At 46.1% G+C, this 25087-nt stretch overlaps 1 protein-coding gene across 1 annotated transcript in view; it reads right to left on the bottom strand.

Annotated features, from left to right (window-relative positions):
* Positions 1-25087, bottom strand: part of KIAA0586 (KIAA0586 ortholog) — a 120455-nt gene that overhangs the window by 86024 nt on the left and 9344 nt on the right. The window contains exons 6-12 of the mRNA XM_044271849.1: positions 24773-25006; positions 23449-23578; positions 7687-7854; positions 4212-4332; positions 2042-2171; positions 744-782; positions 91-314 (exon numbers count right to left, since the gene is read on the bottom strand). Coding sequence (XP_044127784.1) covers positions 91-314; positions 744-782; positions 2042-2171; positions 4212-4332; positions 7687-7854; positions 23449-23578; positions 24773-25006 — 1046 coding nt within the window. The remainder of the gene's footprint in view (positions 1-90; positions 315-743; positions 783-2041; positions 2172-4211; positions 4333-7686; positions 7855-23448; positions 23579-24772; positions 25007-25087) is intronic.

The following is a 25087-nucleotide window of genomic DNA, read 5'->3' as shown; positions in this document are numbered from 1 at the left end:
GGCCTGACTCTTCCCCGACACCAGATGTCCTGTTGGCTCACTTACTATTACAGAAAGACAAGATCAGCAAATGTCCAATAGGAATGTTACCTGTCTGCTGTAGCCAGGGCACTGATGAAGGCATCTCTGCGGGCCCAATCATTGGCTCGGGCAATGGCTTCTAAATTGTCTTCAAGTATTTTCTTATTATTCTGTACTTCTCTTAAGATGCGTTCAGCGTCCTCAAACATGGACTTTGGGGGATTCACAGCTCTTCTCCAGGAGACAGGGGATTTAGATAGACAAGTGGAGAGAAATGCTGGCTTCTCCTTGGGCTAAAGATAAAATTGTTAGTTTCATTTTTTGGGAAAAACAAAACAGTAATAATCCACCAGACCACGTTTTTAAGGTGCCCATATGCTCCTTCGATAGTGGTCGGTCAAACGCTCACTGGCCTGACTGCTATTCTTCCTGTCTCCACCTCATATACATGCATGCTCAGCTCGGAGAGGGCAGTAAGCCACTGACCGCTCTGGGGGCGACTTATGTGCCCTGAGAACAAAAGAATCAGACATTGAAATCCACATGTCTGATCCTTCATTCCGTCAACATGATCAGTCGGGGAGAGTGGGCACACCCCCATACACAGGAGGTAGTTGGCTAGTCCTGATGAATTGGATGCATTCTACCGATTTTACTCTCGTGTGCGAGCAACCTTTAGAATGGTTATCCCTACTAAAAACATAGCCACGGGAGGAACACACCTTCAGTTCAGCTTCTTGAGATTTCCACTGCTTTGCATCCTTAAAGGAAAAAAATTACACATTTGTAAAATTATGCAATTATAGTGAAATCAAAGTCTGGATCTTATAAACCCACTAATGACACAACAGTTTTGGTCTTAAAGGGGTTATCCAACACTGACATGTTCTTAAAATAACACCTCCACCCCGCCAGACTTGTGAAGGGAATTACATTTGCCCCCTGCTCGGTTCTGGCTTCGTGGGTCCACTGCTGTCTTCACCGTGCTTATCGGGGGTACATATTTAATCATGCCATGGTCACTTATGGTTTAGTAACTGAAATCAAAGCTCTAGGTGGTCCTTTTACAGTCGAGTACCCGCTCTACGGTGGCAAAGGAACGCCTGTGCAGCACTTATCCTACAGTTTTTACACCAGTGTACAATCAGGCACTTTAAAAAGGTATTCCAGGATTTTAACAGTGATGGCCTATCCTCCGACTGACAGAGGAAAAGCGTCGGGGGGACTACAGCACAGCTCCATCCATTATTGTAGCGCTGATTCCATTCACTTCCTTGTGAACAGTGATACCAGCTGCACACTCTTCACAATGTATAGAGCGGTGTAGTTCTGGCACTGGAGCAACTTTGAAACAGCTGATCGCTGGGGGTAGAGCTGTCGGATGCCCCGTCGATGACCTATCCTCTGGATAGGTCATCAGTATCTGATTGGTGGGGGACCAACACCCGACACCCCCGCAGATCAGCTGTGCGAGAAGGCACTGTTGCTTGCAGTAGTGCCGTGGCCTTGTTGCAGTAGTGTGGTGGCCTTGTTTCTTTAGGCCGAGTGACGACACGTTCATGTGTCACGTGGACTGGGTGCAGCTCAGCTCTATAGAAGTGAATGGGGCTGAGCATAGTACCAAGCACAGCCACTATCAAATGTATGGTGCTGTGCTTGGTAAGGGCAAGGAGGCTGGTGCCTTCTCAAACAGCTGATTGGCGCGGGTCCTGGGTGTCGGACCCCCGTCGATCAGATACTGATGACCTATCCTGAGGTATATTAAAATCTCGGAAAACCCTGAAATATCCCTTTAATGACTACTATAAAAAGGCATATTGGTGGCCATAAAGGAGAGCTGTCAGGCCTGAAGCCTATAGGATTGTGGACATCCATTTTTTTTTCTATTCTTCTGATGGATCAGTAGAACAGAAAACAAAACAATAAAGTAAATCCGGCCTTTAGAAGAGACAAACAATAAAAAAACAAAGTAATACCAAACCAAATAATAACAGATTAGACTATGCCCGCGCATTCTCACCTTCATCATAATTTGCATCTCCTGCTTTAAAGCACTCAGATCCTGCAGGACATCATTGGCCTTCTGCACCGCAGTGCTAGAGGCGAGAGACAATGTTCGAGCACCACATGGATCCTTATTCTGGAGGAAGCTGGAATAAAACAAACCATAAGATATAAGAGAAGAGTAACTCTGCTGCGATCAGTATAGGACTTCCTTTCATGTACTGAACATATTCCCAGTGTTTAGAGATCTAGCCAACTCTGTACAGATGGCAGGTACAGTAGTCTTCGTAAATCTGCTCATTATATATCAAAAGAACTAGTAAAGTCCGGGGAAGGCGAACCACACAAACCATGTAGCTGGGATTTCCAGCAGTGTAGAAGTACATCTGGTCTAACACAGGATGACATCTCATTACACCGCACTCCTATAACCTGACATTTCGAAGCGCTCCAGCTGGAACCCAGTGCAGGTCAATCTTCTCAGACACCATAAAGATTAAGCAGCCCTGACAACATGACAACCGCGCAGTACAGTGCGTCTTCTCTACCATCGAAGCCTGGAGAGGGGCCAGCTGCTCGCCTCTGCCATTAGCGCGCTCAAGCGCAACCAACACTACAGGCCATCATGAATACAGGAATGGCAGCTGTAACAGCTCAAACTTTTTTCCCCCCTTAATGGGATAAGTATAGTTAATTCAGATTTATAGGAGGCAGCTGGAGCAATGGCATAAGCCAAGGACGACATGGTGCACAGTGCTGCTGGAGGAGAATCCAGTGCTGATGTGACTGCATGCATTTAATCCGTATGATTAGGTGGGCGTCACTATTTACAAGATGTTATGGCACGGGTTTGTACATGCGTCACGTCTATAGTAATCCACAGCTGAAAAATGTTTTAACGCTGTTCAGCCTTCTTGAAAAAAATTAGTAGGGAATGTATACTATTATAAAAGGATAATTATCCCTTTAGTTGTCATATGTCATTAGGGGACTATAAACGTGATCATAATTGTTCTATGGGGGTTATCTGGTTAAAGGGATTCGTCTCTATAAGCTACATTGGAGAGTTACGTTTGGGCTTTCCTAAAGTCTCTTTCAGCCATATCACTCCCTGTTTCAGCCGCACAGCTAGATGCATTTCACCCAGAAGCAGTGGGTGTCTCCCTTCTGCCAGTGACCTCATTTTCTTTACTTCCCACTAGGTTTGTTTTTAGCACTGGAGCTCACAGAAAAAATAAGGGGGGGGGATAAATTACACACATATAAAGGCAGGAGGCACCTGTGATCTTCAGAAGCAGTTATTTTATTACGCCCCCATTTCCTGTGAACTGCCTTCTGTGTCTCCGTTACTAGAGATGGATCTTGCCTGACAACAGGAGGTGGACTGCAACTTAGGTGGAAGTGAGACCCCTAGTGGCCATGACTTTACAGCTTTTTTAAGTGGATGCAGGCAGATTTTTTTAAATTAAGCGATTTATAAAATTGCTAGTTATACCATTCTCTGTTAAATAAAATTATATGAAAGTACAGTGACTCTAAGCACTATTCACAGGATAGGGAATAAGTGCCTGTTCAGCGGGGTTTTGACCCCTGTGAACCCACCTATCACTTGAATGGGAGCTTGTGTTCCCTGTATGTCTACTCAGCTAGAGATAGCCGAGTACAAGCGCTTTCCAATCTTTGCCAGCCCCTGAGAGTTGAATGGGGCAGCAGGGACCCAAGAGGTTTAACCCTCCCAGATCAGACACATATTATGGGACCATGCCTTTAAACAAGCACCCCTCTATATTATCGAACGGACGTTATGGTCCTGCGTCAGGCCACGTTAAAGGACCCTAACTCAGCCTAGTCATGCATTACTACATATTCCCTGTATGTATGGCTAGTTGCAAGGTGTTTAAAAAGTTGGAAGTGAAAAAAAAAAACATCTGTTTGTCAGAGGGGTTCCATTTAAAAAAAGATTTAGACAACTCCTTTAAACACCTCCTTTGAAAAGCTGCCGTAAACAGGGTGGCTTTTCCCATGACAGATACCTATAAAAGCTGCCCAGTCTGATCTCCTCAGCCGGTGTATTATGGGGAGATGCATTATGACAAGCGATAACAATTAAAACTTTATGCACTGAGACAGTTTGCTCTGACTGATAGATAATTTATGCAAAAAGTGTATTTTGTAGCTTTGCTTACCTGTCAGTGAAGGGGCGGCTGTCAGTTGCTGTCAGGTTTAAGGGACTGTGGGTTTTATATGCTGATCTTGATACTGGAGTATTGTCAGGTCCTAGGATCTCACGTAAAAAATGCACTTTACCTGTAAGATAAAAATACAAGATGAAACTGCAGTGAAACATAAGAATAACAAATAATTACTGTATTTTCCAGACTATAGGACGCAATTTTTCTCCTTGCCGACATTAGAAGCAGGAGACTCGGAGTCAAGTTAGTAACTGAAAGGTCCTGGCAGTGCAGTTGTGAGGACTATGCATGTCTTGTGAGGGGTGGTATGGGACGCCATGAAGGCTTGCCTAAGGGGGTGCTTATTGAAGAAATTAGTAGAGCCAAGTCGACAGTTTGGAGTATTTTTGAGAGATCGGGTTGGGGTGACAGAGGCGAACTTTGTGGAGAAGGGCCATCAGCTGTCTTCGTCTGGAAGGAGGCACAGGATGCATATAACTTGCATGTTGTGGATCTTGCCCGCACAAAGCAAGCCTTTCAGCGACAGAAGTATTATGATGAGGGGGAGAAGGCGGGCCACCTACTAGCCCTTGTGGCTAGGGCACAGTCCACGTCGGCAAAGGTCACTGCTTTACAGGGGGTGGATGGAACGGAAATTGTGGATAGCCAGGCAATAGTGTCTGTCATTGGCTCCTTTTCTGCCGATTTGTATCAGTCACGTATAGGTTGTCATAGGGATGACATAGCATCATATCTCAGTGAGGTACCCTAGCCTAGGCTGTCAAATTTAGATAGAGTGTACCTTAATGGTCCGCTACAACTGCTACAGAAAACTGTAATTTCTATTTGTATGACAATTGTAGGTGCGTCTTATAGTGCATAAATACAGCACCATGTAATTGTTTTAAAGCAGAATAAAATCCAAAAGCATTACTTTTAAAGGGGTTATCCAACCCCCTATAATGACCCCCCCCCCCCACCAATGCCCAGGTCCCTCGTATGGATTATATTTACCTGCTCCCCGGCACCAGCGTCGAGCCGGATCCCTGCATAGCTGCCGCTGTATTTCCCAGTCATGCGGATCAAGACATCCGGCGACAGGGGGGGGGGGGGGGAGCAGCCAATTGCAGGCTGCAACAGTGACGTGATGCAGCAGCGGCCGTACAGGGATCCGGATCGATCTGTGTGTCGGGGAGCAGGTAAGTATAATCCATAAGAGGGGCCTGGGCATGGGGGAAAATAAACCCCTTTAAAGGCTGTCTTATGAAGACAAAGCTTTTCTATATGCCCCATTACAGCATATGGATTTTAAAGGGGGACACGGTCTATTAGAGCACAGAGCTGCTTAGAAAGTGCTGCATCAAGCCAGGACGCTTGAATCTAAAACGAAGCCGTCTGGATGAGAACCATTTATTAACTTTGCTTACGTTAAAACTGATATAATTTTAAAAGTACCTCTCGTTACATATAGAAATGAATATCAAGAAAGAGACCGTGCTACATGTTTACTTCCTAAGATATTGCAGCAGAGACTTTATTTTTTTCTGCGCTGCATCCAGCCCATAAAATGCAGAACAGGAGACCTAGCATTTGATCTCCCATATTCTGTATGGAAGACTTGCCGCACAGCACCTACTGATTTACCAAAGCTCTCCTACTAAACACTGCATGCAGGCAGCTGGAGAACGCTACAAGGTCCATTTGGCAAACCAAATTCTCCTCCTTGTGACCCCCTCATGGCCCTCCTCATGTCCCCACATGGAAGTCACACATGTACGCCAGTATTTAGCACAAAATAGACAAAATGGTGCTTACCTATAATAATAAGACTTGTTCTGTCAAACACTTTAGTATTTTTCAAAACGGCTGCACATCGCAGAACACAATGAAAAATGGCAACATCCTTCTTATAGAAATTCACTATATTTAGGTAATAGAAGTCACTTTATGAGCTTCTCTTATTTAAAAAATGTGTCCCTGTGTGCGCTCCATCATGCTGCATGTGGGGAGCCAGGATGTATATCCTGAAGACATGCAGTTAAGGGCTCATGCACACGACCGTAGTTTCTATCCACATCCAATGCACATTTTTGCTGATCAGATGTGTACCCATTAATTTCAAATGGGGCCGTGTGCTGTCTGCATGTCCGTTCTGCGGCCCCACAAAAATAATAATAATTTACATCCATTTTTCAGACAAGGATAGGACATTTCTACAGAACTTTAAAAATAAATGGAGACATGCACTCAGCCTGGATCCATGTTTTGCGGATCCGTGAATTGCTGACCGCAAAACACCTTGTGCATGAGTCCTAAAGGGAAAGGGAGCCCTAAAGAGAAACTGAATTTTTGTGGAATATAGTGGCTCACCTCACTTGTCACTCTGGTAATGGCGCCCTGCTGTAAGTGATTCACCTAATCTCTTAATTCAAACAATTATATATTAATCAGCAGGCACTCACCATCTGTATTTCACATATATAAACACATTTATAGAAATTATTTTTAAAAAAATTATAAAATTTAGTAAATAATGGTAGTCTAAAATATAAAACCTAAAAATGTATAATCACTTTGCATACAACATATAGAAATATACTCTATTGGCTTGAGTTATAACCATAAATAACAAACTTTAAGGCGAGTAGAATATTCAGTATTGAAAAAAATCAAGTGTTAAAAAGAATCAAGTGCAATATCGAATATCGAGTGCAATATATTCGATATTGCACTTGATTTTTTTCAATACTGAATATTCTACTCTCCTTAAAGTTTATAACTCAAGCCAATAGAGTATAATTTCTAAAGAGAAACTGTCGGCGGTTTTAGTATGCTGCCCTATTTCATATAAATATGAGGACTCCTGAGCGGACTATTGCACACAGGGTCAATTCAAGAAAGTGACCTAGCATTTTGCTCAGGGTCTCTGACAGTAGTTTATTCAGCTCTTAGGTCGGGCAGCAAAAAACTAGTGACCGGTTCACTTTATCCACTCATTGCACTATACAGATTTACAAATGTAAATGGGAAATACACCAATATTGTGCACTACATGTACATGACGCTTGTACACACTCCGTAGATAGAATTCAAGCAGTGCATTATAAGGAACTTGTCAAGTTGAACATATTGTCTGATCTGCAGGTTATAGAGATGGAGGAGCTTGGGCAGATTTATAAATACTTCTGTGGGAAATGATTCAATAAACCCTGTATTCTATTCACTTGTATCCTTGCTCTTTCTATGCTCAGGAGTCCAGTGGGCGGTCCTAATCAGTGAGAGTCAGCTATCTCAACCATTCAGCAGGACCACCCACTGGACTCTTAAGTACAGAAAGGTCAAGGATTTAACTGAATAAAATACAAGTAATTCTGAATCGTGTCTACATACAGTGGTAGGGAACATTCACTGGCTACTTGAGGGTAGCTTAGAATTACTGTGTTTGCTTATTGGAAAACTGTCATTGAAAGCCATGGCCCTACTGTCTCACCAGAAGTTGATAGTTTGGGTTCCTCCACATTTTCTTTTCCCAGCGATGATCTTGATGGAACCTGAACATCCATAGATATAGGTACTGGTGCAAATCTGCGAGGGGCAGGAGTCTCTAATGGAGATTTCCCTGTATTCTGAGTTATTTCTGTCACAGCTGGAGCAGTAACTAAAAGAAAAATAATAATTCCATGAGAACAAACCCATAGAATTCATTGGAGGCTGTACAAAATTTCAAATCCACCCCCGCGTCATCGATGGGGCCAGACCTTTGGAACATCTTACTTCAACAGTGCCAGTCTTCGTAAAGTAGTACCATTATGTTTTCGTTAGTGTAAAAGAAGACATTAGAGGATCAAATACATTGATGGACCCGTCACGTACGGGAACCGCCCTGTCACATGACTCGAATGTGACTGCCAAGGGTCGATCTATCTCGCGCCCCTACACACAGGCCTCAGATTAAGCCTCGATCACACCCTGACACAGCTTCTCATGCACCCCAAAACGCTGCCACCATCTATGACATTTAAATCAATACACCGTTTAATTAAGGGCTCATAGAAAACCCCACAGCGCCCCACTCGCAAGCAGGCTCCCGGTGCCACAGGCCACACGTATAGCAAATACACGGTAACGCAAACCGAACTCATACACTTAAAAAAGGAGGTTACTGGGCTCGTTCAGGGCACAAGGCAAAACCATTAAAGATGTGCTTTAAAAGGGGTTCTACAGTTTGTTTTAACTGATGATCTATCCTCTGGATAGATCATCAGCAGCTGATCGGCGGGGGTCCGACACCCGGAACCCCCGCCGATCAGCTGTTTAAGAAGGCCGCGGCGCTCCAGCAGCGCCGTGCCTTCTCACCGTTTACCGCTGGCCCAGTGACATTATGACTAGCATCACTGGCCTGGGCGGGGCTAAGCTCTGTTTACTTGAATGGATCTTAGCCCCGCCCAGGCCAGTTGATGGAGCGCCGCGGCCTTCTCAAACAGCTGATCGGCAGGGGTCCCGGGTGTCGGACCCCCGCCGATCAGATGCTGATGATCTATCCAGAGGATATCCAGAGGATAGATCATCAGTTAAAACAAACTGTAGAACCCCTTTAATGTACTAAAAAGGTACAGCACTTAGTTACAAAAAGTTAAGAAATAAGACCTACATAAACGTGCACAAAACAGTATAAAAACGAGATTTTTGTGGACTTGCATGTAAAAGCTCTCTCGCTTAGATCATTAGGGGACACAGGACCATGGGTATGGCTGCTGCTTCCACTAGGAGGCGACACTAGGCTGAAAAGTGTTAGCTCCTCTTCTGTCAGCTATACCCCCTCCAGCCTGGAGAGAGCAGATCAGTTTGTGCCCAAGCAGTAGGAGTAAGAGAAAAAAAAAAACATACATGAAATAAACCAGAGCATAACTAATGCCGGAAGGGCCGAACCAAACTGAGGACCCCACCAGCAAACAAACCGCTAGAACCTGGGGCAATAACGGAAAACAATGGGTGGGAGCTGTGTCCTCCAATGAACTAAGCGAGAAAGGGGGCGGCGCCTTGCCCCTGGAGAGCGGTATGCCTCAGCAATTGCCAAACAAATTCACCTGGCAATTGTCACCTTGGAGGCCGCCAAACCTTTGCGAGGACCTACCGGAATAACGAACAGAGAGTCCGTACGGCGGAAAGTGCTTCGAGACGGATAAGTAAGACCTGAGAGCCCTAACCACATCCAGCTGATGGAGAGCTCGCTCCCTAGGATGCGAAGGAGAGGGGCAGAACAAAGGAAGAACAATGTCTTCGTTGACATAGAAGGCAGAGACTACCTTCGGCTGAAAAGAAGGTATAGGTCAGAGCACCGCCTTATCTTGGTGCAGAATAAGGAAGGGTTCCTTGCAGGAAAGCGCTGCCAACTCCCATGGAAGTGATAACCACCAGGAATGCAACCTTCCAGGAGAGAATACGGAGGGGCTCAAATGGAGCCGATTGGAGGGAACCCAGAACCAGGTTCAAGTCCCAAGAAGGGAAGGGGGAAAAAATAAGGAGGGACGGTGTGGGCCACCCTTTGTAGGAAGGTCCTAACCGTAGCCTGAAGTGCCAGAGGACGCTGGAAAAAAAATTCCCCTTCAAGGAACTAAGTGCAAGACCCAAATCCAGACCCAATTGCAGAAAGGGAAGGATGGTGTGAAGGGAGAAGCGTAGCGGGGGGAGGTTACATTCCACACAGAAATGCAAAAAAGACCTCCAAGTTCTGTAATAAATCTTGGACGACGCTGGTTTCCTGGCTTTAATCATGATGTGGATGACCCTGTCCGGGAAACCTCGCTGCTTCAGAATGGTGGTTTCAACAGCCACGCCATCAAGCATAGTGACTCTAAATGCTGGTGGAAGACAGGACCCTGAGAGAGAAGATCGGGTCTGAGCAGAAGAGGCCACGGCGTGTCTCCTAGAATACGGACGATGTCTGTGTACCAAGAGCGATGGGGCCAATCCGGAGCGATGAGGATCGTCTCAAGGCAGGAGTGGAAGAGGCGGGAACACATACACCAGGGAGAACCCGTCCTATGGTGCCACCAGCGCGTCTACAGAGCATGCCCTGGGATCTCTTGTTCGAGAGAAGAAGGCGGGGAGTTTGTGGTTGAGCTGGGATGCCATCAGGTCCACCTCCAGTTGACTCCACCGGAGACAGATCACTTGGAACACCTCCGGGTGAAGAGACCACTCTCCCGGGTCCACCGTCATCCGACTGAGGAAATCTGCCGTCCAATCCCAGAATGTAGACCGCCGAAAGAGCTGGAACATGGGTCTCTGCCCACCGCAGGATTTTCTCCAACTTCGCCAGCACTGCTCGACTGCGGGTTCCTCCTTGATTGATATAAGCCACTGCCGTGGCGTTGTTTGACTGTATCTGGATCGGCCGGCCTTTCAGGAGAGGGGCCCAATGTAGAAGGGACAGATGAATGGCCCGGAGTTCCAGAATGCTGATGGGCAGTTTGGACTCCGACTGAGACCATACGCCTTGGACTGTCTGGGGCGGGAAGACTCTGCCCCAACCCTGAAGACTGGCGTCAGTGGTGATGACTGTCCATGAGACCGGGAGAAGGGTACCTGTGCAGGAGGAGAAGGCGGACTGACCGACGAAGGGCTAGCCGCTTGTCCAGAGGGAGGCGCACTAACGCCGCGGCTGTGTCGAGGATCATGCCTAGAAAAGTGATCAGTCTGGTGGCACGTAGGAAAGACTTTTGGAAGTTCACCAGCCAGTCGAATGCGCCAGGGTATCCAGAGTGAAACGCAGACTGTTCTGATCAAGAGTCGCTGCTTTGACCAGGATGTCATCCAGATAGCGAATCAGGGTGATGCCCCTGGTACGAAGAAGTGCCAGGAGAGGAGCGAGTACTTTTGTGAAGACTCCCGGTGCCGTCGCCAAGCCAAAGGGAAGGGCTACGAACTGGTTGTAATGGTGCCCCATTGCAAAGCGGAGGAAGCGCTGATGTGTCGGGGCAATAGGGACGTGTAAGTACGCATCTCGAATGTCTATTGAAGAGAGGAATACGCCTCGGTCCAGTGACACAATCACGGAGCGAAGGGATTCCATTCTGAAGTGTTGAACCCGGAGGAACCGGTTCAGCAACTTGAGGTCCAGCACCGGGCGAACTGATCCTTCTTTCTTGGGAGCAACAAACAGGTTTGAATAAAAACCAGTGAATTTTTCCGTCAAAGGAAACAGGGAGATCACCCCCCACGCGAGGAGAGATTGAATTGCCTGGAAAAAGGCAACAGCCCGACCTGGATCCCTAGGTGATTGGGAGAGAACAAAATTTTGTGGAGGAGGGGACGCAAACACGTAACCCGAGATTACGATTTCGAGCGCCCACACGTCTGAGATGTGGGTCCGCCACACTTCCTGAAAAAGGAGTAGGTGACCCCCCACCCGAGAAGGTGGGGGCGCGTCTTCATGCGGGGGACTGCCTGCCGGTCGAGGGACGGGCAGGCTGCGCCCACGGGCGCCGGGCTGGTTGAGGCCTGAAGAACGGCTTCTTCCGCTGGTCCTGCGTGGAGGATCTGGGAGGGGCTCCTGCTGCTGGATGCGCGCCAAAGAAGCGATCCACGGGATCCTGAAGGGCTGAGCCATCGGAATGGTGGTGTGTTTGGCGAGGCGCGCTACCAGAGGGTCCACCTTGGGAGGAGAGGACCATTTAGCCACCCAATCCGCCGGAAAGGGATAAAGCAGATCAAGCCGCTTGGACTGGTAAAGCGACGATCTGGATGGTCCCACGCCTTGGCAATGACAACCGAAAAGTCGTCATGCAAGGGGAAGTCTTTAGGAGTTTGCCTGGAACGGAAAAAAATACACTTTTGTGACTTGTGGAGGGGGAGTCATCATGCACCTGGAAGGTGTCACCGACAGCACAAACTAAGCTGTCCACAATGGAAGCAACCTTGGAAGATTGGCGACTCAGATATGGATCCAGAACAATCTCCCAATCAGACAGAACTTCCCCTTCGGAAGAGGTCCTCCACTCCCCGAGATAAGGCACGGGCCCAGTCCGGTTCCATATGGTCAGGGCGGTCATGTGGCTGCGTAGGGATAACCTGTGTGGGTGCAGAGCATACAGAGTCCAGCTGGCCGCGAGGGAACTTAATTTTGCATTTAACACATGCAAAATAAGTGGCGGCTGTTGGCATGCGGGGGTCACTTGTGGGTTCGGACATCGCTGCCCACTACTGGTCTCAAGGCTGGAGAGGGAAGGTAACCGTTCTACCAGCATGCAGGGTATCCCAGGCCCTGTGGTCCCTGAAAAATCATGCTGCAGGGTGAAGCTGAGTCCGCGCAGGTAGCTGCGGTCCTGCTGAGTCTTCTGAGCCGTGGCGGGAAGCCTAGCTCCGCCCCCTCGCATCACTGTGGGAGGCGCAGAGTTGCGGCCTACACTCCTCTAAAGCCGGGGTCTAAATTTGCAGCGCGCGCCCGACCAGGAGGCTGGCGGGAAGCAAGGGAGCTAGGCTGCCCTGGTCCACTTTGGCTTCTTTGGGAAGGTCGGGCGGTGAGGGAACCCGACACCGTCCTTGCTCCCAGGGTAGACAGAGAGGCTAGGCGACTCAGTTTCCCCTACCTAAAAAGGGAAAAAGATAAAAAAGAAAAAAGAAAAAAAAATAACAAAAAAGGAAGCCGCCCTGCAAGCAGGGAGGTCTGCCTCCTACGACACTAAGCTAAAAACTGATATCCTCTCTCCAGGCTGGAGGTGGTATAGCCGGCAGAGGAGGAGCTAACACTTTTCAGCCTAGTGTCGCCTCCTAGTGGCAGCAGCAGTTATACCCACGGTCCTTTGTCCCCCAATGATACGAGCGAGAAAATTAAAAAAAAAAGGATAAAAAGCAGAAAGGTTCTTACTCAACGAATTGTGTGGTCAGAGTTCCCTCTGTTGATCGGATCCCCAAATTGTGTCAAATAAATGTTCCCAATAGTTCATTTTTATCCCCATTCGGCAGAGGGTTGAGCGGAGAAGAATCTCCCTCCTATTCTGTCCCAGTCTTCTGGGATGGCCCTCATTACCTGTACATGCTCCACCTCTCCTATTCAGCTGGCAGACAATAAATATTCAAACATAGCTTCCCGTCCACACTAATGGATATTTGGGACCCGACATGTTTTAATAATGCATATTATATCCGGCTAATCATTTTGATACCACACATGACCGGTGTGGTTGTCCCAGAAGGTGAGATACTGGTTATGTGGAAATGCTGGCTGTCAGGGATGGGATATTTAGACCCCCTACGATGCCCACATCACTCGGAATACAATGATCACAATTATTAATACGTGAGCAGTACTAGAGAGGAGTTATTACTTATGAGATATTTTCTTCATCCTCTCGCACTGTATTAGAAAAGCTTCTGGACCCCTGCAGGGAGAGGTTCCATGCTGTCTGAGTGTCTGCATTTCCAGGAACCACCTTCATTACCACTTGTAAAAGGACCAGTTGTTTTAACATTCAGGTGATAAACTGATTTCCTCCAAGGTCAGTGCGTATTCCACCTGAAGGCGCAGAAGGAACGCAACGTACAATCACAGGATGGCATGTACATATATGGGATCACACGACCAGTAAAACATACACAGATAATAAAAGTTATGAGAATTGTTGTCCATTTCTCACAGGACCTTTTTGTCTACTCAGCACATTCACCAGTGCTGCAGAGCAGGAAATCATTGCCTACAGCGGTTTAACACTATAAAAGCACTTTTTCAGATCTTGCATACAGACTTTTTTATATTACAGCATCTAAAAGATGCCCAAAGACCAGTCCTAATGAAGTGGGTGCAGCTCTGACTGGGACTAGAATGGGATAAGAAAAAGGTGTATGTAAAGATGCATATTCTGGCCAAGAATGAGAACCGTTACAAGAGCGGTGTACGCTAGGATGTCAGGTGATCGCTTTTGTCCAGTTAGCAATTGAAGTGTTAAATATTGGGTGCACTTCCAAGTGGATTTATATGGGTATGCAATTACAGCTCCATATAAAATGAAGCGTCGTACAGACAAATATTCTAGGGTAACATTAACCCCTTAAGGACATAGGACGTACCGGTACGTCCTATTTCCCGAGTCCTTAAGGACCAAGGACGTACCGGTACGTCCTAACTTTAAAATCGGCATTCCGGCGCCCCAGGGGTTAATCTGAACAGGATGCCGGCTGAAATCATTCAGCCGGCATCCTGTCACAACGCCAGGGGGGGTCATGTGACCCCTCCGTGTCGGCGATCGCAGCAAACCGCAGGTCAATTCAGACCTGCGGTTATCAAACTTCAGAGTGCCTAAAATCAAGATTGCACCTCCCCCCTGCACGATTTGATGGCGGCGGGTGGTGCAGGGGGGGTGTCGCAGGCAGTGGGGGCGTTGCGGGAGGCGGGCGGTGTGGCAGGCAGGATCGCGATCCCCCGGCCGCCTCCCATTGAATAATCGTTGGTGTACAGTGGGTATACCAGGGTGCCAGCACATTGCTGGCACCCTGGTATAAACGGCTGACATCGTTGATGCGATGTCAGCCGTTTAACCCTTTCCATACAGCGGTCCGTACGGAAAAGGTTAACAGCGCAGGGAGCTCCCTCCCTCTCCGATCGGGGGGCTGCTGTGCCTTTGCAGCCCCCCGATGGAGAGGGAGAGAGCCCCCAGGCAGCCCCCCAAAGCCCCGTCCTCACCCTTCCCCGTCTGCGAAGTTGTGGCAGACGGGGAAGGTTCCCATGGCAACAGGACGCCTGCTCAGGCGTCCTGCTGTCCATGGTGCTGAACAGATCTGTGCTGTAAGTAAAATACAGTACAGAAACCTATATAGGTTCTGTACTGTATTATACAGACATCAGACCCACTGGATCTTCAAGAACCAAGTGGGTCTGGGTTAATTTTTTTTTTTTTTAAAGTGAAAAAAGTTAAGATAAAAAAAAACATAACATTTATCACTGAATAAAAATTTAAAAAATAAAATACACTACACATATTAGGTATCGCCGCGTCCGTAACGACCTGATCTATAAAACGGTCATGTTACTTTCCCCGCACGGTGAACGCCATAAAAATAAAAAAATAAAAACTGAGAAAATTTTTATTTTGCCCACCTTACTTCCCAAAAAAGGTAATAAAAGTGATCAAAAAAGTCGCATGTAGGCCAAAATAGTACCAATCAAACCGTTCTCATCACGCAAAAAATGAGACCCTACTCAAGATAATCGCCCAAAAACTGAAAAAAAAACTATGGCTCTTAGACTATGGAAACACTAAAACATGATTTTTTTTTTTGTTTCAAAAATAAAATCATTGTGTAAAACTTACATAAATAAAAATAAAGTATACATATTGGGTATCGCCGAGTCCGTATCGACCGGCTCTATAAAAATATCACATGACCTAACCCCTCAGGTGACCACCGTAAAAAAATAAAAATTAAAAAAAAGTGTAAAAAAAGCAATTTTTGGCCATCTTACGTCACAAAAAGTGTAATAGCAAGCGATCAAAAAGTCATATGCACCCCAAAATAGTGCCAATCAAACAGTCATCTCATTCCGCAAAAAATTAGACCCTACTCAAGATAATCGCCCAAAAACTGAAAAAAAACTATGGCTCTTAGACTATGGAGACACTAAACAATTTTTGGGTTTTAAAAATGAAGTTATTGTATAAAACTTACAGAAATAAAAAAAATTGTATACATATTCGGTATCGCCGCGTCCGTGACAACCTGCTCTATAAAATTACCACATGATCTAACCTGTCAGATGAATGTTGTAAATAACAAAAAAAAAGTGCCAAAAAAGCTATTTCTTGTTACCTTGCCGCACAAAAAGTGTAATATAGAGAAACCAAAAATCATATGTACCCTAAACTAGTATCAACAATACTGCCACCCTATTCCGTACTTTCTAAAATGGGGTCACTTTTTTGGAGTTTATACTCTAGGGGTGCATCAGGGTGGCTTCAAATGGGACATGGTGTCAAAAAAACTGTCCAGCAAAATCTGCCTTCCAAAAACCGTATGGCATGCCTTTCCTTCTGCGCCCTGCCGTGTGCCCGTACAGCGGTTTACAACCACATATGAGGTGTTTCTGTAAACTACAGAATCAGGGCCATAAATAATGAGTTTTGTTTGGCTGTTAACCCTTGCTTTGTAACTGGAAAAATATTAAAATGGAAAATCTGCCAAAAAAAGTGAAATTTTGAAATTGTATCTCTATTTTCCATTAAATCTTGTGCAACACCTAAAGGGTTAAAAAAGTTTGTAAAATCAGTTTTGAATACCTTGAGGGGTGTAGTTTCTTAGATGGGGTCACTTTTATGGAGTTTCTACTCTAGGGGTGCATCAGGGGGCTTCAAATGGGACATGGTGTCAAAAAAACTGTCCAGCAAAATCTGGCTTCCAAAAACCATACGGCGCACCTTTCACTCTACGCCCTACTGTGTGCCCGTACAGTAGTTTACGGCCACATATGGGGTGTTTCTGTAAACGGCAGAGTCAGGGCAATAAAGATACAGTCTTGTTTGGCTGTTAACCCTTGCTTTGTTAGTGGAAAAAATGGGTTAAGGGTACTTTCACACTTGCGTTGTTTGATTCCGGCAGGCAGTTCCGTTGCCTGAACTGACTGCCTGATCAGGCAAACTGTATGCAAACAGATGTCATTTTTTCTGACTGATCAGGCATTTTTCTGACTGATCAGGATCCTGATCAGTCAGAAAAATGCCTGATCAGTCAGAAAAATGCATTGCAATACCGGATCCGTTTTTCCGGTGTCATCAGCCAAAACGGATCCGTTTTTCTTTTTTTTTTCATTTTTAAAGGTCTGCGCATGCGCAGACCGTAAGGACGGATCCGGCATTCCGGTATTTTGAATGCCGGATCCGGCACTAATACATTCCTATGGAAAAAAATGCCGGATCCGGCATTCAGGCAAGTCTTCAGTTTTTTTCGCCGGAGATAAAACCGTAGCATGCTACGGTATTCTCTTTTGCCTGATCAGTCAAAACGACTGAACTGAAGACATCCTGATGCAAACTGAACGGATTACTCTCCATTCAGAATGCATGGGGATATGCCTGATCAGTTATTTTCCGGTATAGAGCCCCTGTGACGGAACTCTATGCCGGAAAAGAAAAACGCAAGTGTGAAAGTACCCTAAAATGGAAAATTAGGCAAAAAAATAAAATTCTCAAATTTCATCCCCATTTGCCAATAACTCTTGTGTAACACCAGTTTTGAATACCTTGAGGGGTGTAGTTTATAGAATGGGGTAATTTTGGGCGGTTTCTATTATGTAAGCCTCGCAAAGTGACTTCAGAGCTGTAGTGGTCCCTAAAAATTGGGTTTTTGTAAATTTCAGAAAAATTTCAAGATTTGCTTCTAAACTTCTAAGCCTTGTAACATCCCCAAAAAATAAAATATCATTCCCAAAATAATTCAAACATGAAGTAGACATATGGGGAATGTTAAGTCATCACAATTTTTGGGGGTATTACTATGTATTACAGAAGTAGAGAAACTGAAACTTTGAAATTTGCAAATTTTTCAAAATTTTTGGTAAATTAGGTATTTTATTATGCAAAAAAATTATTTTTTTTTTACTTTATTTTACCAGTGTCATGAAGTACAATATGTGACGAAAAAACAATCTCAGAATGGCCTGGATAAGTCAAAGTGTTTTAAAGTTATCAGCACTTAAAGTGACACTGGTCAGATTTGCAAAAAATGGCCTGGTCCTTAAGGTGAAAATGAGCCCGGTCCTTAAGGGGTTAAAGGGGTACTCACATCTGGGACATTATTTCCTGCAGCCCGATAGCAGTGAATGGAGCATCTGTGCTTGTGTGGTGCTCTCGCCAGTCACCGCCAAGGGACTTCTGAAAATAACAGAGCGCGCTTGTTCAGAATTCCCATAGCAACGAATGGAGAGCACTCCACACATGAGCAACCGCTATTCTTCACTTCAGGGTCCCGATGCTCTAGACTCGCACCTATCTGACATTGATGGCATATTCTAGCAATATACCATCAATGCCCCAGATGGGAAAATATTGGATTACACTTACCGGTAAACGGTTTTATTTGAGCCTATGACACCCCTGGAGAGACCACCTCCACCTCCTCAGGACAGGAAACAGGAACCAGAACCCCCTTTTAAAAGAGGGATCATCTACCTCCAGTCTTTTTTTCAAGAACTAAGAAACATAATATCTAAACAACCTAAACATTATACATTTGTTTTTATAGAGATATAGATATAGATATATTTTTTGGGGAGGAGGATTAATCGGGTGCTGTCATAGGCTCAAAGAAAACCCCAAAAAACACGATTACCGGTAAGTGTAATCCAATATTTCTCTTTCTCCTATGACAGCACCCCTGGAGAATAGGCAAGAAAACCCTTCTAGGGTGGGAGCACAGCCTGAAGCACCTTACGGCCAAAGGTAAGACCTTCATTAGAAGGTATCTAAAGTCTATAGTGCCTAAAAAAAAAAAAATATAAAAAGTATGTGGAGAGCTCCAGGTTGCCACCTTACAAATCTGCTCTATAGAAGCTGAAGCTCTCTCTGTCCATGAAGTGGAGACTGGTCTCGTAGAGTGAGCCCCAAACCCGGAGGACGGAACAACTTCCTTAGAAGAGTAAGCTAAGGAAATGGCTTGTCTAATCCACCTAGCAATAGTCTGAGAAGAAGCTGCAGATCCCTTCTTAGCTTCCTGAAATAAAAGCAGCAGACGTGAGGAGGACCTCCAAGGCTGAGTCACCTGTAGATATTGCAAAATACACCTCCTAACAGCTAAACAATGGAATTCTGATTCCTTCTTATTTTTAGGGGAAGCACAGAAAGAAGGTAACACTATCTCCTGAGAACGGAGAAAAAGTGAAGAGACTTTTGGTAAAAAGGAGGATCAGGAGAAATCGCCAACCGATCTTCCAAGATTAACAAGTAGGGAGGGTCAACCGAGAGAGCAGAGATCTCACTAACCCTTCTAGCCGAAGTAATGGCCAGAAGGAACGCAAGTTTAAGGGAGAGCATCTTTGGGGAGATCCTATCAATAGGCTCAATTGGGTCTGAAGTGAGAGTAGACCGGACCAAATTTAAATCCCAGGGAGGAACTCTATTTTTACAGACCAGAGATAACTTGGACACTGTTGTCACAAACCCCTTAACCCAAGGATGTTCTGCTAACTTAAACTCAAACAAAGCGCATAAAGCTGAGATTTGGACCTTCAAAGTGCTAGGCCTAAGTTTTTTCTTCCATCCCTCTTGTAGGAAATCTAATACGAGTGGGATGTCAGGAACTTCTAGCACATCCACAGGTTTTTGGGCGAATCTGAAAAAGGCCCTTCAAACTCCAAAAAGATAGATATCAGAAGTGACCTTCTTCAGACTGGCCAACAGAGTGTTAACTACATCCCCAGAGAGACCTCTTTTCTTTAACATCTCCATCTCAACAACCAGGCAGTCAGGTACAGATTTGTCATCTCTGGGTGAAAGATTGCACCCCGAGACAGAAGCTCCCGAGACCCTGGAAGCACCCATGGGGTCGCTATTGACATCTTGCAAAGCCAGGAAAGCCACACTTATCTCGGCTAAAAAGGAGCTATAACTATCACCGTGGCTCCCTCCTCTCCGATTTTCCTGAAAACCGTTGGTAACAACTTTAGGGGGGGGGGGGGGGGGGAGGCTTAAAGTAGGCCCTGCTGCCATGATTGGGCGAATGTGTCCACTGCTCTCGGATGCTCCCCCGGAGATAGGGAAAAGAAGTCCTCAACCTTCCTGTTTGACCTGGTGGCAAAAAGATCTATCTCTGGAATCCTCCACAACGCTGCAACCTGATTGAATACCCCCTGATCTTGGGACCACTCTCCCTGGTACAGATGATGACGACTGAGAAAGTCTGCTTTCATATTGTCTGAACCCCTTAGATGTACTGCAGAAAGAGATAATAGAGAAGCTTCTGCAAGACTGAAAATCTGATGAGTGAGAAACATGAGGTCCTGAGCCCTTGTACCTCCCTGCCGATTGATATAGGCCACGGCTGACGTATTGTCCGAGTAGACTCTCACGTTTCTGCCCCTGATAGCCTTAGTACAGAATCTCCCGGCTATCTTGATTGCATTCAATTCCTTTAAGTTGTGAGACTGGGATAGAGAATTCCTGTCCCAGTTCTCCTGCAACAGCAGGGACCCCCACCTAGGCTCCCTTACCGGATGGTCTCACATGCGTGGTCAAGGGGAGAACTGCCTCCCTGATCCAAGGAACCCTTTTTATCAAATTTTGCAGATCCATCCACCACCCTAAGGAACTCAGAGTCTGGGGTGATAGAGAGATCTCTGCGTCCAGAGAGAGGAGATGTCTGTCCCAATCCTACAGAATCTGAAGAAACCTTGAATGATACTGGGTCCATTCTACTCACGGAATAGCGGCTGTCACGGGACCCAGCACCGACCTGGTCTCTTAGGGTGACTGACGGACACGAGCATAGAAGCTGAACCCTTGATCTGATAAGTAAAGCTTTTTGAATGGGTAACAGGCACCTCTGGGAACTGGAGTCCAAAATCATTCCTAGGAAGCTTCATCTGTGGCTCGGGCATAAACTGGATTTTTCTAGGTTTATCTCCTATCCCAGTTTCTCTAGAACCTCCCTCAACCAGGCAATCTGTCCCTGAAGAATCTAACTTGACCGGGCCACTAGAAGAAAATTGTCAAGGTATGGTATAATGACGATCTCCTCTCTCACATGGGCCATCATCTCTGAAACTATCTTCGTGAAGACCCTCGGAGCCTGTGACAGCCCAAAGGGTAAAGCCTGCAGTGAGGCCTAATGTGAAGATGCAGAACATCTCTCTCTAACTGGACGGCTACCCTCAGAAACATCTGGTGGCTGGGATGGATAGGGACATGATAGTAGGCATTCCTCAGGTCTACTGTGGCCATAAAGCAGTCCAGGAAAAGACTGTTCACAGAAGACCTGATGAACTCCATACGAAATCTCTCGTACAGCAGATACCGGTTCCAACACTTATTTTATTATTGTCCAAAACGAGCCATTTGTTTTTTTGACAAGAAAAATGGTTGAATAAAACACCTTGTCACTTCCTGCTCTGTAACTCTTACCAACACCATTTTCTCTATTAGGGAAAAAACCTCTGAGATGATGGCCGACTGCATTTGTGGGATCTGAACGGTAATTATTAAATCTCCCTTCTGAAATGCTCTGAAATGTTTGCTTTACACCCTCCCCTATCACAGAATGTATCCACGGGCTGTTGGAGATCTTCTGTCATTGAAGAGAAAAAAAAAAAAAAAAAAAAAAAAAAAAAAAAAAAGAGACAGACGACCTCCTACAGGTGCCCTGGCGTCATTGGGAATGCTTTTTTGAGGCATCTGACCCGGAAAAAAGAAATCCCTTATTAAATTTAAAGCATTTAAAGTAGGGAAGGAAGAAAGTAACTGTTCCCTAGGGGTACCCCTCTTAATGTGAGCATCTAACTCCCCCATCCACACTTTTGGGGACCTAGCAACAGACGTAGCGGCAATAGCAGGTTTAAAAGCCGCCGCAGAGGCTTCCCAGTTCTTCTTTAAATAAACCTCTGCTCTCCCGGAGCATCAAGCTTTGGGGCCCTAACCCAAGGAGCTGAGATCTGTTCATCAAACAGATACTTCCGCTTCACAGAAAAAGAAGCAAAAAACTTCCTATCAGGTTTTTTCCACTCTGGCAAATCACTGCTTGAATGTTTTTATGCACGTCAAACACCTTTCTTTTCTTGGGACCTAAACCTTCAAACAGAGTCCTGGACTGATTGCTGTGGCTTTGAATCATCCAACCCCATGGTAGCTCTAACCGCCTTGACTAGGGAGTTAGGCCCCTTGCAGACGAGCGTTCGTCTCGCAGCGAGTCCGCATTGCAGCACCCGCCCTGACGGGATTCACATAGCATTATATTGATTTATGATGCCATGTAACCCTTACAGTTCTGGAATGTATTGGATAACATTGGCAACATTATGCCAGTGTTATCCAATACATTCTAGAACTGTAAAGGTTACATAGCATCATAAATCAATATAATGCTATGTGACCCCCGGCAGTGCTGGGAGGTCAGGCCGGGAGCTGCGTTGCGGACTCGCTGCGGGAGGAACGCTCATCTGCAAGGGGCCTTAGTGTTCTTAACATGAAACAGTGGTTTCCCTAAGGCTTTGTCCTCAGAAGACTCATCTGATGACACTCATTTTCCTTCCTCCAAACCAGAAAGTATATCACTGTCACTGGAGGGGGAATCCTTAGCTGCAGAAGTACTGGGGTGGCTTTTAATCAAACCGCTAAACGACTCTTTGACCTCTTCACGGATCATCTGCTTAATGCTACTCGTTAAAGACAGAGTTTCCTCCTCCAATAACTTGCTGATACACAATTGACATAGGGGTTTTGCCCAGGCAGAAGGTAGCTTCTTTTTACACACAGCACACGCCCTTTCTTTTGCTCTGGAGGTCTTTCTGGAAGACTCCTTAGACACTTAAGCACAAAACATGACCTCATGAGCACAATTCTAAATAAAATTAAAATAGATGCTGGGGTATAACCCCACCCTGGTACCGATGTATCATTGGTGGTTTCAGTGCGCTGAGCCTGCTTCATATCTCACAGAAAACCAAGCCAGAATGGAGGAAAAACGGTCAACCTACTCCACTCGGCATGGCAGTGAGCTGGCTGGGCTTTACTCCTCAGCGCGCACAAGCCGGCTCCCTCCCCTTCCGGTCCGCAGCTTCAGCTTCCTCCCACCGCCGCAACCCGGAAGTAATGGAATACAGCACGATGGCCAGCGGCCGAACATGCAAACACAGCCGCAGAGATTGGCTGTAGCCCAGAAAGGCCGAAACCTCCCCAGCAGCCGGGAAGGAGAACGAAAGGGAGCCCAGACTTTTGCAGCGGCTCCTAGAGGAGTCTTATGCCGCATGGGGTGAACCTCCTCACACTATAACAATAGCCGGGGCCCAGCAGCTTCATCTTAGTGTTATCTGGCGGATCCGATTCCCTCCGGCCCCTTAGGACAGGAAACAGAACTGGAGGTAGAGGGGATGATCCCTCTTTTAAAAGGCGGTTCTGGTTCCTGTCCTGAGGAGGTAGAGACGGTCTCTCCAGGGGTGAGCGGCAATTGTACACATTAAATGGAAGCATGCCAGCCAAGGAATACATTTTAGGAAAATATCTCATAATGTTAAAACTCCTATCTGTTCAAATCACCACAAAGTGGAAAAGCCAACCTTTCTCGCGGTTCTTCGGAGGTGCACTTGTCTGGGGCTGAAAAACCGTCACCGGCAGATGAGAATAAACTGGAGCTGCAGCTTCACGATGACTTGCGCTGGCATTAATAGCGGAGTTCATAAACTGTGACTGAGAAGCACATAGACAACAACTGTTAGGACTGAGCTGTACCATACAATGACTTCAGTGTCTTTTCAGACCTATATACGCATCGTGTTTATATGGAGGAGCATACCCCAACACCAAGCATCCATACACACAAGATCAGCCTTTAGGGACCAAAGTCTATCACACCAAAACTTGAATTAGTGAAATTGTTTCGGGAAGTAAGAATGTGTGCCAAGGAAGATATGCCCTGTGAGAGCAGGCCGGGATAACTGTACCTGGCAGTAGTACCTATCAAACATGGTAGCAGTGCTTCATTGATGTAGCTATAAACGTGGCCCAAAGGCTTCCATGAGGGCAACATAGGTTGTATATTCAACTCTATGGTGTGGCATAGCCCATCAAGAACAAAAATAATTCCCCACATCTTCCTTCATGGAGGCTTTATAAGAACAATTGAAGGCTGAGGAGTGGGTGTTCTGGACAACCAAGTGCAGGTGAGCAGGGGAGGACTGGAAACTTAAAGTGGCCCTGGAAAAAAAAAAACTAAAAGTGATTCTATGTTGCAGACAGGTTCAAATTGACAGAAGTTGGGACAACACAAGTAGGCACGGACAGCAGAAGTGGGGAGGCAGCAAAACCACAGCGCAGCACAAAATACCACTGCTCATGCTGCAGCATTCAACTTTATTACCGTCCCAAGGACAGCAATATAGCTGAATTCAGGAGGGCACCTGCGGCCATCGCCAGGTGCAAAAGTACCTGATGCCCCTAGCATTAATTACTGCTGAAAGCATCAGATTCTTAGTTAGCTGGAGGGGGTGAGAAAGGCTTGGTTAGTCCCCTGGGCATCGGGCCACCAGTAAATTTCCCTTTAAGGTCTATGGCCAGTATGCCCTTGTGAGCCACCGGGCCCACGTTAAGATGCCACACCACAGTCCTTGCTGCCCTGTATTAGCATGGAGAAAATTGTAAAGCCCACTATCTTGCAAACAGGGTACCCCAGGAAAGGGAAACCTGGAGTAGTTGAAGGAATTGGTTGGCCAGCATAGACTTATATTACGATAGAACGCAATACGGAAATTCGCTCAACACTAGTAACATGCAATCATAAAAAGAAAAAAAAAGAAAATTTACTCCGAAGGTGTACATAGCCTTTAATTATCAAATGGGGGAGGCTTACAGGACACCCATTGCATGTACGCAGGCAGTACTTACCTGCATCTCCAGCTGCTGCTGCTGGAGCTTTTCCAGATGTTGGAGCCTCTGCTCTGTCAGCAGGGTCAGCTGCCTCTCCAGCTCGCTGACTCTCCCCTGATACAATCTTTCCAGAGGCTGACCCTGGATCTGTCTGTGCTGCTCTGTGAGCGCTTGCAGCTGCCCGTCAGCCTCCTGGAGTTTGTTAAGCAGCTGAGTCACAGAGTTCACTTGAGCCTCCAGATTACCCTGAACCTAGGGGACAAGAAAGACAAAATGACCTCAGCCCTTACATCAGCACGGAGGTAAAGAAAGAGATAAGGAAACCGCTATTTC

The sequence above is a fragment of the Bufo gargarizans genome, chromosome 11, assembly GCF_014858855.1.
Source record: "Bufo gargarizans isolate SCDJY-AF-19 chromosome 11, ASM1485885v1, whole genome shotgun sequence".
In the NCBI taxonomy this organism is placed as follows: domain Eukaryota; kingdom Metazoa; phylum Chordata; class Amphibia; order Anura; family Bufonidae; genus Bufo; species Bufo gargarizans.
This window is presented reverse-complemented; position numbering and strand designations above follow the sequence as displayed.